The sequence below is a fragment of the Osmerus mordax genome, chromosome 9, assembly GCF_038355195.1.
Source record: "Osmerus mordax isolate fOsmMor3 chromosome 9, fOsmMor3.pri, whole genome shotgun sequence".
NCBI lineage: Eukaryota > Metazoa > Chordata > Actinopteri > Osmeriformes > Osmeridae > Osmerus > Osmerus mordax.
In genome coordinates, this window is record NC_090058.1 from 15,146,219 (window position 1) to 15,160,292 (window position 14,074).

The 14,074-nt window shown below is 42.5% G+C and overlaps 4 protein-coding genes across 6 annotated transcripts; 2 read left to right on the forward strand and 2 right to left on the reverse strand.

Moving 5' to 3' along the window:
- Positions 1-2,172: 2,172 nt before the first annotated feature.
- Positions 2,173-5,277, reverse strand: LOC136949570 (plasma alpha-L-fucosidase-like). Its single transcript, XM_067243915.1, has 7 exons — positions 5,067-5,277; positions 4,771-4,958; positions 4,190-4,529; positions 3,709-3,919; positions 3,154-3,344; positions 2,927-3,032; positions 2,173-2,706 (listed from the first exon to the last, which is right to left on the reverse strand). Exons 1-7 carry the CDS (start codon positions 5,252-5,254, stop codon positions 2,569-2,571), a joined length of 1,362 nt encoding a protein of 453 aa, XP_067100016.1. The 5' UTR covers positions 5,255-5,277; the 3' UTR covers positions 2,173-2,568.
- Positions 5,278-5,301: 24 nt separating this feature from the next.
- Positions 5,302-6,863, forward strand: LOC136949160 (putative deoxyribonuclease TATDN3). The gene is made up of 7 exons (XM_067243368.1): positions 5,302-5,309; positions 5,527-5,623; positions 5,756-5,818; positions 5,927-6,036; positions 6,348-6,403; positions 6,541-6,653; positions 6,846-6,863. The coding sequence occupies exons 1-7, from the start codon at positions 5,302-5,304 to the stop codon at positions 6,861-6,863; spliced, it is 465 nt and encodes a 154-aa protein (XP_067099469.1).
- Positions 6,864-7,250: 387 nt separating this feature from the next.
- Positions 7,251-10,458, reverse strand: LOC136949571 (plasma alpha-L-fucosidase-like). Its single transcript, XM_067243916.1, has 7 exons — positions 10,164-10,458; positions 9,868-10,055; positions 9,281-9,620; positions 8,796-9,006; positions 8,240-8,430; positions 8,013-8,118; positions 7,251-7,792 (listed from the first exon to the last, which is right to left on the reverse strand). The coding sequence occupies exons 1-7, from the start codon at positions 10,349-10,351 to the stop codon at positions 7,655-7,657; spliced, it is 1,362 nt and encodes a 453-aa protein (XP_067100017.1). The 5' UTR covers positions 10,352-10,458; the 3' UTR covers positions 7,251-7,654.
- Positions 10,459-10,539: 81 nt separating this feature from the next.
- LOC136949574 (putative deoxyribonuclease TATDN3) lies at positions 10,540-12,946 on the forward strand. Of its 3 annotated transcripts, none has more exons than XM_067243920.1 (10): positions 10,541-10,655; positions 10,747-10,779; positions 10,883-10,956; positions 11,058-11,142; positions 11,341-11,403; positions 11,509-11,618; positions 11,930-11,985; positions 12,123-12,235; positions 12,405-12,485; positions 12,594-12,946. In XM_067243920.1, exons 1-10 carry the CDS (start codon positions 10,542-10,544, stop codon positions 12,735-12,737), a joined length of 873 nt encoding a protein of 290 aa, XP_067100021.1. In that variant the 5' UTR covers position 10,541; the 3' UTR covers positions 12,738-12,946. The 3 variants fall into 3 exon arrangements, with proteins under 3 accessions (XP_067100023.1, XP_067100021.1, XP_067100022.1); XM_067243921.1 differs by having other exon boundaries at positions 12,408-12,485; XM_067243922.1 differs by lacking the exon at positions 10,747-10,779 and having other exon boundaries at positions 10,540-10,655.
- The last annotated feature ends 1,128 nt before the right edge of the window (positions 12,947-14,074 follow it).

The window sequence follows — 14,074 nt, forward strand, 5'->3', positions numbered from 1 at the left end:
AAACCACATCCTGTATACACTGAAAAGCATAATCTGACCGACCGTAGGTCAAGGAAATAGAAATGTAGCCTATGATTAAAACGTAGCTTTCAGGCAAACCCAACAGTCAGTAGAGAAATACCTTACAGAAATAGCCTACCTTTATATCATTTAGACTACAATATCGTCTCATTTCCAACGGAAGAGATTTGGCTACATAACCAAAGTAATCACTATATGTCAATAAAATTATATCCAGTATATTATTTTACTGGACATTGTTGACCCTTCTGTTTAGGTTCCCCTGTCATTTAGGTAAAACTTTGCCCTTTCAATACAATACAATAAACACAACTAAAAATAGCAGATCTGCGTTGACCGTCTTCTTCAGTTTCAGTAGGAACGGAGGTGAGAACAACTTTGCGTGTCTATGAATAGGAGACCTTGGTTAGAGGTTTGCCCCAGCTGGGCTTACTATAGTGTGTGTGTGTGTGTGTGTGTGTGTGTGTGGGGGGGGGCTATCAACTAGAGGCTTATTGGTAGGCTAACATAAAACTGTCAAGCAGACAAAGGTTTGCTTACTTAGGCCTTACTTACATAACAACCATGTAGAATCAGGACAATTATTTGCAAACATGTTTCATTAAATTACTTTCAAAGCCTAATAGCAGAACTGCAATGTCACAAATGACAGTTAATTCATTTAGCCTTCTGTTGTAACATTCAAAAAGTTTTTTCTTTTTTTAAAGTAGGTCCAAATTAATCAAATGTAATTCCATATGCTTCATACAGAATGAGACTACAGGTCTTGATCAACCGGGACTGAGATGAACTTGAAGCTGAACATACGACTGCATTGCAGGGAAGGCCCGTAATGCTGTATTCAGTATCTAGATGAGCGGCACTAAAATGGCTGATACTCAATGTGCAGTGAAGGTCAAGTCGCCTGTCTCTATAAATATAATGGTCGGTCCCGCTGGAAGTTCCACACTGCTTGGCATTTCCACTATCTGAGGCACACAGCTCTGCTGACCAGCTCACATCCGCAACTAATTTGCATGTGATTGAATGCCTCACATGCACCCTCCTACCAGCAATCCTCTAATAATATGAGATTTCAGACTGATGGGGGACAGAATGTGTAGGCGAGAGGGAGAGGGAGAGAGGGGGGGGGGGGTACTATGTTGATGAGAAACACATCAGGACAGTGGTAGGCAGGTGCTTCTCAGATGATCAGTGGAGACAGGCTGTGTTATTTGCGTTCACTCATCTGAGTTTACATCTGGCACGATTGTGAGTTCCCATGGCAACGTAAGGCCAACAGTTCCACATTGTCTCCATGTTCTATGCACCCGAACAAAACCTGAGCAGCACATCCGGTCTATAAACTCAAGAAATAATTATAGTACCATCCCCCCCAAATAATGTGTAGCCTGTTCTGACAAAATGGCTCCGCTGTAGGCTAAATGTGGATTCATTATTGTTTAACCCTTTAGTAACATTTAATTAGGAGTGTTCTAATACTTAGAATAGCCTATGGAAATATGACATCAGTCAGTACGGTTTAATTTCGCTATAAGACTCCCAGTTCCATATGTGTGCAAACACTTGTCCTTGTTTGGGAGGCCGAGGTGGATATCACAGGATCCGTTTGCATAATTGTGCGTTTACGTGTACTGGACTACCCTGTGATATGGGGGCACTTGAGAACCCCTTGCAAACCCCCTATTTTCACGTCATGGAACATTGGCTAAACAAGTACCTCCCACATTCTCAGGCGCGTGCAACACAGTGAGCAGACACAACATTGATACACACACGTTGCCTCCAGCACGGACACTTAACAGGCCAAAATAAGGCGCATGAACATAGAGGTCAGCAGATGTCTTTTTCCAAAAAGACTTTCTACACGTGTCCTTTGAAGCCTTGCTTGTTCTAACATATTTAGTGTCGTTAATTCCGAAGCATTCCGTATCACGATTGTTATAAATGGAAATACGATATGTATATTAGCTATTCTTTACACATCTCGGGTCTCAAACACGTCGGATAAATGCTTCAGTTGAAAATAGGGCGGACGCATTGCGAGCTCACAGTGCGCCAATAGAGGGAGCCCGTGGTCCGTCAAAGCGCAATCATTAATTATTTTCTATGCACAATCAAAATAACGTTAAAAGGGTTTATAAACAACAATTATAAGAAATAATGTTTATTGAATTTTCAAGTCACAGTGGAATGGATGAAATATTTATACTCCCCTCATACAAAATGTAAAATCAATCGTAGAAAAAGTGCAATTCTCAATAACAAAGATTTAAAAACCACTGATAAATTCTAGAGTAAAGATTTGATTTGTTAAACGAAAATAATAATTGATCTCTATACCCTGAGTTCCAGAATGCAGTCAGTTGGCACTGAATTCACATTAAAACTTCATTTTATTATTCAAGTATTAGTTCAGGCAGTACAGGCAATGTCCCAAAGAATTTTAGAGATGATTTGCATTGCCTCTAACCTGACAGCAAACTGGACTTCCCTTGTTTTCTCCTGCTATCCCCTCCTCCTCCTCCAGTCCCACCTCTTCCTCCTCTACGTGGCAGCTGTCAGTCTCAGTGTCCAGGCCCACTGGCATGGCATCTCACTGTAGGACAGCTGGGGCAGGAACACAGTCATCCCACTAGGCTTTGAAGGCTCCCATTTTAATGGCTTTTGACCAAGAAGCACCACCTTTTAGGGCAAGAAAGGCAAAGTATGTGTCCCACACTAAATGGAACACCACACACACAATACACAATTCATGCACGTTCAAAGCGTCTCAACCACTAAATGTAACCAAACCAGTCCCTCCACCCTCTTCCCCAATTGAATTCTACTGAACAGTGTGTGTCATGTGTCCATACTTCCTGTATTCATAGCCAAATTAAACAGAATGTTTTAAATGTTTTACCTCAGTCTGCCCTGTCACAACAGGCTCTTGCAGAAACAACTTCCCATCAACGGGCCACTCGAAAAACATGGCATAGATGGCCTTCTCCTGTGGTTTACTTGTGTACCTATACAAATAAATAACAAAACAAGCATATTATTGCATGTAAACAACCGTAAACACTAGTATGATGTACAAGCACAACTCGGTGATCCTGAACATTAGGAACATTAAGAATGAGAACAGACCAAACTCCGGCAGTAGTGTTGTCCTTCTGGGCCCTCCAAGCTGAGGTGTTGTAAATGGCCTCCCCGTTGACCTTCAGCCACTGGCCCATCTGCCGGAGCCGCTCCTCAAAGATCGGGGCAATCCTACCGTCGTGAGTGGGTCCCACGTTCATCAGCAGGTTCCCTCCACATGAAACAGTCTCCACCAGGGTCTGAGACAGACACACACACAGTTCAGCTAATCATTCACAGGTTTCCTAGAGAGACAATACCACTACCTGTCTCAGCTGTGTTCCTGTTAACGACACACAAATTAAAAAATAAATTCCCTTTGAGCTTTTATACCTATCCTAAAACAATTCAGAACATCAAGACAAAAACCAAGGCAATGTACAATGCTGTTGTGGATGAAGGCCTACCTCAAAGTAATTGAAGATATAAACTAAACTTTACAATATCTCACAGAAAACCATTACGGACTTCAACCTTTACGGACTTCATGCCGAGTCATTTTTCCATAGATAAAACTGTTTGTCATGCAGAAAGATATGGAAAAATTCAGCATTCATAACTCACTTGCACAAGTTGCTCAATCTTGATGTAATCTTGGAGAGGGGCGTTTCGCCTGTAGCCCCAGGACTTGCTGTCTATGGTCATGCAGTTCTCCCACTTGTGTTTGAGTAGGTGGCCTGGCTGGTAGCGGTCAGCGCAGGTGTAGTAGCCGCCGTGCTTGCAGATGGAGCCGTAGCCCCAGCGGTCGTTGGTCACCACCGTCTCCTTCACTGGGCTTAGGAAGTTAAAAAATAAACACTTTTGTCATATTTGCCGCCATAGTCCAACTTCCCTTCCAGAGTTTCTTGTAAATGGAGGACAATCAAATCATGGCAGATTACGAATGGGGTCACTAACTGAATGTTTACATCATGTCATTATTTAGTAGACACTTTTAGCCAAAGTCACATACAGGGTGATTTGAACCTGGGACATCTTGATGTGCAGTCACATGCTCCACCACTGAGGCATAGCCATCCCCCATGCATGTAGCAACTTCTGTTACCTTTCGTTGTACAGCCAGGCGAGGAACCCAGTGCTGTTCCAGTACTTATCAGGTGCGTTTCCATCCCCATCAGACCATAGCAACTCGGGCTTGTACTTGGTCACTATCTCATAGAGCTCAGGCAGGGTTTTGGAAGTGGGGAAGACATTTGTGGAGAACACGTTAGCGGCATCCTGCTGCCACAGTGGGTTGAACCACTCAAACAAAGAGTGGTACAGCCCCAGGCGCAGGTCACTGTTGGCCCGGAGAGCAACTGCCATGTCCCCCACCAAGTCCCGCTTGGGGCCCACGTCCATGGCATTCCAGTTCCACGAGTACTTGGAGCCCCATAGTGTGAAACCTTAAGAAATAACACATACAGATAACGCTTTATAAACTTCCTCCCTCCTAATTAGTATGACTAAGACAATGCATGTTTCATGTCATTGTTCCAGTTAGGATAGGGTGACCACATTTGAGTTTGTGAAAAAGAGGACACTTCGTCGTGTCGACGGGGAGGGGGGGGTTCGAGAGGACGTCTGGTCACCCTAAATTAGGATGAGTGTCTCCTATAACAGACAGGGATAGCTAATGTTACACACCTTCGTGGTGTTTAGTGGTGAGGACAATGTATTTGGCCCCTGACGAGGCAAATATATCAGTCCACTCTTTGGGGTCGAAGAACTCGGCGGTGAACTGGGGGGCAAAGTCTTGGTACTGGAAGTCTGGAGGATAATTGTTCTTCATGAAGTCTACATAAGGCTGCAGTTTCTGTTTCTGTAAATAATACCTGGAAATACAAACAAAAAGTTAAACTAATAAAACAACATTCCCCTTCAACGGGTGAAATACGACTGTCGTTTGTTAATTTGCGATAAAATCTAAAAATACAACTTACCAGAACCACTCACTACCGAAGCTGGGAACCGAAAATACACCCCAGTGTATGAAGATTCCGAACTTCGCCTGGTCATACCATTCTGGTAATGGTCGAGAGTCGATTGATTCCCAGGTAGGTTTGTAGTCGCATCTACACAGGCCAACCACCGACAGCAAGGCGACCGCAGCAAGATTAGAGAGCGCCATTGCTGCCGTGAGCAAAATCTAATCCACAAGTTTTTATAGATAGCTATATGACGACGTTCTCACATGATGAGTCGCCTTGAGGAAAATATTTACGCCGTTTTCTTGATTCAACAAACCAGGAAATGGAAGTCCGTCTACGCGGTTGAACAGGTATACAACCCTGTTCAACAGGTATACAACCTGTTCAACCGCGTAACAAACTTAATTTGAACATTTTTATCAAAGACATTTCTGGTAATATTGCACGTGTCTTTTTCCTGTTATTTTCACAGGTTTCCTGGATTTATTTTCCCGTGCTTGGGAGTCCACCCTGTACAAGGTTCCCCCCCCCCCCCCCCCCCAGCGCAACAGCGGGGGGCCACTCTGGAGGTAGGCCAACCTTCCTAAACTACAACAACATACGAATGTTGTACACTGGGGTGTACAATGGGGTGTACATATTTATTGTACACTGGGGTGTGTCTGTATATTTTATCTCTGTGGGATTGTCCGTCAATACAGGACTTGGATGCTGCTCTGCCCCTAATAGAGAAATATAAACACCATCTCGTGGCTATTGGAGAGGTAGGCCAGTGTACCCTATGGAAGATCATCTTATGATGATGATAACATTAATTTAATCAAGGAGCTTTCATCAGTTCAAATCTATCCTTCCTACATTCATCCTGACAGGTAGGCCTGGATTTTACCCCCAGGTATGCCAGTAGTGACACTGATAAAGATGCACAGAGACAGGTGCTTGTTCGTCAGGCAGAGATTGCCAAACAGCTTGACCTGCCCTTGTAAGTCATGCACAGCTTGTTCACCAAATCACAAATTAGTATTGTTAGTGAAATGCATGTAGAGTTGATACTGTGATGGATTTTCCTTACAGTAGTTATATTCTTTAAAAAACATAATAAAGGAAAGATAATAATAAAAGGAATCCTCTGGAAAAGAAGGTTGCATTTAGAAAAGGTTCCATGTGTTCTAAATGGAATCTTCCCACAGGGGGCTCCTCCATTGTTACAAATTATTCTATAGAACTTTTCGTATTTCAGTGTATACAATGCCTAAAAGTATCACATACAGATTCTCTTTTTCAATTGGATAGAAATGTTCATTCTAGATCTGCTGGCAGGCCCACCATACACCTCTTAAAGGAGCAAGGTAATGGATGACTTCACATGCACCTGAGGTATTTCTAAATGCTGTAGTATTTAGTAAGTATTTATGTCTCTGAAGAGATTTCTAGTCCTGAAGCATACAAATGATGATGCTGTAATGATTGCCTCCATTGTCCCCAGGTGTTGAGAAAGCTTTGCTCCATGCTTTTGATGGAAAGCCCTCTGTGGCGATGGAGGGTGTGAGAGCAGGTTACTACTTCTCCATCCCGCCATCCATCATAAGAAGTGAACAGGTAAGAAATAGTCTATAATAGTAAGAATAATAATACAAGCACCAAAAGCCATTTTTTGTCCAATAAAATAATTATTTTGCGTTTACGTGTACTGGACTACCCTGTGATATGGGGGCACTTGAGAACCCCTTGCAAACCCCCTATTTTCATGTCATGGAACATTGGCTAAACAAGTACCTCCCACATTCTCAGGCGCGTGCAACACAGTGAGCAGACACAACATTGATACACACACGTTGCCTCCAGCACGGACACTTAACAGGCCAAAATAAGGCGCATGAACATAGAGGTCAGCAGATGTCTTTTTTCAAAAAGACTTTCTACACGTGTCCTTTGAAGCCTTGCTTGTTCTAACATAGTTAATGTCGTTAATTCCGAAGCATTCCGTATCACGATTGTTATCAATGGAAATACGATATGTATATTAGCTATTCTTTACACATCTCGGGTCTCAAACACGTCGGATAAATGCTTCAGTTGAAAATAGGGCGGACGCATTGCGAGCTCACAGTGCGCCAATAGAGGGAGCCCGTGGTCCGTCAAAGCGCAATCATTAATTATTTTCTATGCACAATCAAAATAACTTCAAAAGGGTTTATAAACAACAATTATAAGAAATAATGTTTATTGAATTTTCAAGTCACAATGGAATGGATTAAATATTTATACTCCCCTCATACAAAATGTAAAATCAATCGTAGAAAAAGTGCAATTCTCTATAACAAAGATTTAAAAACCACTGATAAATTCTAGATTAAAGATTTGATTTGTTAAAGGAAAGTAATAATTGATCTCTATACCCTGAGTTCCAGAATGCAGTCAGTTGGCACTGAATTCACATTAAAACTTCATTTTATTTAAGTATTAGTTCAGGCAGTACAGGCAATGTCCCAAAGAATTTTAGAGATGATTTGCATTGCCTCTAACCTGACAGCAAACTGGACTTCCCTTGTTTTCTCCTGCTATCCCCTCCTCCTCCTCCAGTCCCACCTCTTCCTCCTCTACGTGGCAGCTGTCAGTTTCAGTGTCCAGGCCCACTGGCATGGCATCTCACTGTAGGACAGCTGGGGCAGGAACACAGTCATCCCACTAGGCTTTGAAGGCTCCCATTTTAATGGCTTTTGACCAAGAAGCACCACCTTTTAGGGCAAGAAAGGCAAAGTATGTGTCCCACACTAAATGGAACACCACACACACAATACACAATTCATGCACGTTCAAAGCGTCTCAACCACTAAATGTAACCAAACCAGTCCCTCCACCCTCTTCCCCAATTGAATTCTACTGAACAGTGTGTGTCATGTGTCCATACTTCCTGTATTCATAGCCAAATGAAACAGAATGTTTTAAATGTTTTACCTCAGTCTGCCCTGTCACAACAGGCTCTTGCAGAAACAACTTTCCATCAACGGGCCACTCGAACAATATGGCATAGATGGCCTTCTCCTGTGGTTTACTTGTGTACCTATACAAATAAATAACAAAACAAGCATATTATTGCATGTAAACAACCGTAAACACTAGTATGATGTACAAGCACAACTCGGTGATCCTGAACATTAGGAACATTAAGAATGAGAACAGACCAAACTCCGGCAGTAGTGTTGTCCTTCTGGGCCCTCCAAGCTGAGGTGTTGTAAATGGCCTCCCCGTTGACCTTCAGCCACTGGCCCATCTGCCGGAGCCGCTCCTCAAAGATCGGGGCAATCCTACCGTCGTGAGTGGGTCCCACGTTCATCAGCAGGTTCCCTCCACATGAAACAGTCTCCACCAGGGTCTGAGACACACACACACACAGTTCAGCTAATCATTCACAGGTTTCCTAGAGAGACAATACCACTACCTGTCTCAGCTGTGTTCCTGTTAACGACACACAAATTAAAAAATAAAATTCCCTTTGAGATTTTATACCTATCCTAAAACAATTCAGAACATCAAGACAAAAACCAAGGCAATGTACAATGCTGTTGTGGATGAAGGCCTACCTCAAAGTAATTGAAGATATAAACTAAACTTTACAATATCTCACAGAAAACCATTACGGACTTCAACCTTTACGGACTTCATGCCGAGTAATTTTTCCATAGATAAAACTGTTTGTCATGCAGAAAGATATGGAAAAATTCAGCATTCATAACTCACTTGCACAAGTTGCTCAATCTTGATGTAATCTTGGAGAGGGGCATTTCGCCTGTAGCCCCAGGACTTGCTGTCTATGGTCATGCAGTTCTCCCACTTGTGTTTGAGTAGGTGGCCTGGCTGGTAGCGGTCAGCGCAGGTGTAGTAGCCGCCGTGCTTGCAGATGGAGCCGTAGCCCCAGCGGTCGTTGGTCACCACCGTCTCCTTCACTGGGCTTAGGAAGTAAAAAAATAAACACACACTTTTGTCATATTTGCCGCCATAGTCCAACTTCCCTTCCAGAGTTTCTTGTAAATGGAGGACAATCAAATCATGGCAGATTACGAATGGGGTGACTAACTAAATGTTTACATCATGTCATTATTTAGTAGACACTTTTAGCCAAAGTCACATACAGGGTGATTTGAACCTGGGACATCTTGATGTGCAGTCACATGCTCCACCACTGAGGCATAGCCATCCCCCATGCATGTAGCAACTTCTGTTACCTTTCGTTGTACAGCCAGGCGAGGAACCCAGTGCTGTTCCAGTACTTATCAGGTGCGTTTCCATCCCCATCAGACCATAGCAACTCGGGCTTGTACTTGGTCACTATCTCATAGAGCTCAGGCAGGGTTTTGGAAGTGGGGAAGACATTTGTGGAGAACACGTTAGCGGCATCCTGCTGCCACAGTGGGTTGAACCACTCAAACAAAGAGTGGTACAGCCCCAGGCGCAGGTCACTGTTGGCCCGGAGAGCAACTGCCATGTCCCCCACCAAGTCCCGCTTGGGGCCCACGTCCATGGCATTCCAGTTCCACGAGTACTTGGAGCCCCATAGTGTGAAACCTTAAGAAATAACACATACAGATAACGCTTTATAAACTTCCTCCCTGCTAATTAGTATGACTATGACAATGCATGTTTCATGTCATTGTTCCAGTTAGGATAGGGTGACCACATTTGAGTTTGTGAAAAAGAGGACACTTCGTCGTGTCGACGGGGAGGGGGGGGGGGGGGTTCGAGAGGACGTCTGGTCACCCTAAATTAGGATGAGTGTCTCCTATAACAGACAGGGATAGCTAATGTTACACACCTTCGTGGTGTTTAGTGGTGAGGACAATGTATTTGGCCCCTGACGAGGCAAATATATCAGTCCACTCTTTGGGATCGAAGAACTCGGCGGTGAACTGGGGGGCAAAGTCTTGGTACTGGAAGTCTGGAGGATAATTGTTTTTCATGAAGTCTACATAAGGCTGCCGTTTCTGTTTCTGTAAATAATACCTGGAAATACAAACAAAAAGTTAAACTAATAAAATAACATTCCCCTTCAACGGGTGAAATACGACTGTCGTTTGTTAATTTGCGATAAAATCTAAAAATACAACTTACCAGAACCACTCACTACCGAAGCTGGGAACCGAAAATACACCCCAGTGTATAAAGATTCCGAACTTCGCCTGGTCATACCATTCTGGTAATGGTCGAGAGTCGATTGATTCCCAGGTAGGTTTGTAGTCGCATCTACACAGGCCAACCACCGACAGCAAGGCAACCGCAGCAAGATTAGAGAGCGCCATTGCTGCCGTGAGCAAAATCTAATCCACAACAAGTTTTTATAGAGAGCTATATGACGACGTTCTCACATGATGAGTCGCCTTGAGGATAATATTTACGCCGTTTTCTTGATTCAACAAACCAGGAAACGGAAGTCCGTCTGTCACAGATGCTGCGCACAGCCCAGAGCGTAGGGTCCCCAGTGCAGTCTCCATGCAGGCGCTGTGCATTCATGTTGGCGCTGTGCATTCATGTTGGCTGTATCGAATACAAATGCAGGGGTTCATCGACTGTCACTGTCATATCTCAGCAGGAGATTTTGACCAGGTAGGCTTATCGTGTGGCAGAGTAGGCCTATTGCGTAAGGTTTAGTTAAGGAAACTGCACGTTTTGATCAATATCTCTTTTTTTTTGTAAGGACATTGAGGAAGTGATTGATAATTCAAAAAAGGTAACAAGTCAGTTGTAAATTGTCTTAATCGTTATCTTGTGTATAGCGACCGAGCATGCAGGCTGATTATGTATTGCCTAATATAGCTTTCGTCTCATTTCAGGCTGGGGTTTCTGCGCTGCTAGCCGTTGCAGAACATGCTGGCGAGTTTGAGAAAATCATTCAATTGTCAAAAAGGTATACAACCTGTTCAACCGCGTAACAAACTTAATTTGAACATTTTTATCAAAGACATTTCTGGTATCATTGCACGTGTCTTTGTCCTGTTATTTTCACAGGTTTCCTGGCTTTATTTTCCCGTGTTTGGGAGTCCACCCTGTACAAGGTTCCCCCCCAGCGCAACAGCGGGGGGCCACTCTGGAGGTAGGCCAACCTTCCTAAACTACAACATACGAATGTTGTACACTGGGGTGTACAACATACGATTTATTGTACACTGGGGGTGTACAATGGGGTGTACATATTTATTGTACACTGGGGTGTACAATGGGGTGTACATATTTATTGTACACTGGGGTGTGTCTGTATATTTTATCTCTGTGGGATTGTCCGTCAATACAGGACTTGGATGCTGCTCTGCCCCTAATAGAGAAATATAAACACCATCTCGTGGCTATTGGAGAGGTAGGCCAGTGTACCCTATGGAGGATCATCTTATGATGATAACATTAATTTAATCAAGGAGCTTTCATCAGTTCAAATCTATCCTTCCTACATTCATCCTGACAGGTAGGCCTGGATTTTACCCCCAGGTATGCCAGTAGTGACACTGATAAAGATGCACAGAGACAGGTGCTTGTTCGTCAGGCAGAGATTGCCAAACAGCTTGACCTGCCCTTGTAAGTCATGCACAGCTTGTTCACCAAATCACAAATTAGTATTGTTAGTGAAATGCATGTAGAGTTGATACTGTGATGGATTTTCCTTACAGTAGTTATATTCTTTAAAAAACATAATAAAGGAAAGATAATAATAAAAGGAATCCTCTGGAAAAGAAGGTTGCATTTAGAAAAGGTTCCATGTGTTCTAAATGGAATCTTCCCACAGGGGGCTCCTCCATTGTTACAAATTATTCTATAGAACTTTTCGTATTTCAGTGTATACAATGCCTAAAAGTATCACATACAGATTCTCTTTTTCAATTGGATAGAAATGTTCATTCTAGATCTGCTGGCAGGCCCACCATACACCTCTTAAAGGAGCAAGGTAATGGATGACTTCACATGCACCTGAGGTATTTCTAAATGCTGTAGTATTTAGTAAGTATTTATGTCTCTGAAGAGATTTCTAGTCCTGAAGCATACAAATGATGATGCTGTAATGATTGCCTCCATTGTCCCCAGGTGTTGAGAAAGCTTTGCTCCATGCTTTTGATGGAAAGCCCTCTGTGGCGATGGAGGGTGTGAGAGCAGGTTACTACTTCTCCATCCCGCCATCCATCATAAGAAGTGAACAGGTAAGAAATAGTCTATAATAGTAAGAATAATAATACAAGCACCAAAAGCCATTTTTTGTCCAATAAAATAATAGTAGGACATATCATTGAATAAATGGGTGAATCCTGGTGACTGAATAAAACGTCTCTTAACTGACTGACAGTGTTTTGGTTTGTGTTTTATCACAAGAAGCAGAAGCTTGTAAAACAGCTACCTCTGGAGAGCATATGTCTAGAAACAGATTCACCTGCCCTGGGTCCAGAGAAGCAGGTAGAGCCATTCAAACCTCCCTATTCTGTACCATGAGCTGGTAAATAACACAGTCTGGGTGGAAAATGTAAAGATGTAAGATTACATTTTTTCATATTTCATACACAGGTCCGAAATGAGCCCAAAAATATTTCTGTTTGTGCCGAATACATCAGCAAGATCAAGGGAGTCCCCTTGGAGACTGTGTTGGAAGTGACGACCCAGAACGCCCTCCGCCTGTTCCCTAAGCTGAAAACTGTCGTCAGGGTCTGACCTGCCCATTCTGAGAGGATCTTTACACTTTCATCGGACTGTGTCTGTTCTGAAGGACTTTGTTCAGTTGCCACAGTCTTCTGCTGTGATTTATGTTAAATTTTTTGTTTATTCTTTTATAGCAGACAACTGCAGTGGGATTATGGCCTTATAGGCCCCTGACTGCTGTGCAAAGTTGAATTTGAAAAATAAAATGAATAACAAGATTATCTGGCTAACTTGGTCTACTTTTCTCAGGAAAAGTCTTGCAGTAGTGTTTGCCTTATTAATATCATTATTTTTATTAAAGTTAAATAATCTTTGCATATAATATCCCTTTTAAGGCTAATGTATAATGTAGTTTGAACAATTTTATACACAGAATATAAAGCACACATTTAATATCAGCTGATTGTATGCAAATTATATGTCTTGTTATTGTGTTTTGGCATACCACTATCCAAGTTATGAAAGCAGGTCCTTTCCAAGGATATTGTCTGGTCATTGGTTAGTTCGATGTTTTACTATGAATGGTCAGGCTTGTCCACGATTACTGACCACAGATCAGCTATAGCTCCTTCTGGTTCAGATCAAGGTGGGCATTCCCAGACAATTTCGGTAGGTGGGAACCGGTGGAGACCATAGACGTGGAGACTACCACGGCACACGGGCGTCTAACTTGACTGGAGCAGCGTCCAAACTGTCAGTAAAAAAACACCAATAGAAGGATTACTTAAAGCATCGGGCCGAGATACTGTGTTCTTATTGGTCCATTTACCCCTTCAGGTCGGTCTGGGGGAATTCGGTTGTCCTTTAGCGCTTCTCGCCGGAGTAGAACTGTTTGCAAGAAGCCATTGTGCATGTAGTTCAAAGTGAAGTCTGCGTTTGATAACACTTATGTTGATTTGTAGGTTAAGACTTTGGAACTGAATTACCTCAAATTATAGTAGCTTTAAGTAACTGTGCTTGTTCGCTCTCTTTTTGATTGGTGAGTGGAATAACTTAACATAGCCTATTATGTTCTGATGACAGTATGGACTTACCAGTTATGATGACCCATATTTACCAGTTATGGGTACATTTCAATGTTATTTTGAAAATTAATATCTGTTGAGGGTGTCTCTTTTTTTTCAGTCAGCATAATAAATTATGCTTTTTGATTCATACAAATCAATTACACCACTATAACCAAACTTGTGTTGTACATAGTATCTTTTAATTTTTGGTGCTTTCAGAATACATTTTTATAGGGTTTTATCTATATCTGCCTAGTCTATTTTATTAGTGTTAGTGGGAGCAGCCACTAGAACATAAATGTGCTGTTGTCAACATGCTGCTGTTGCTGTTTGTCTGTGCAG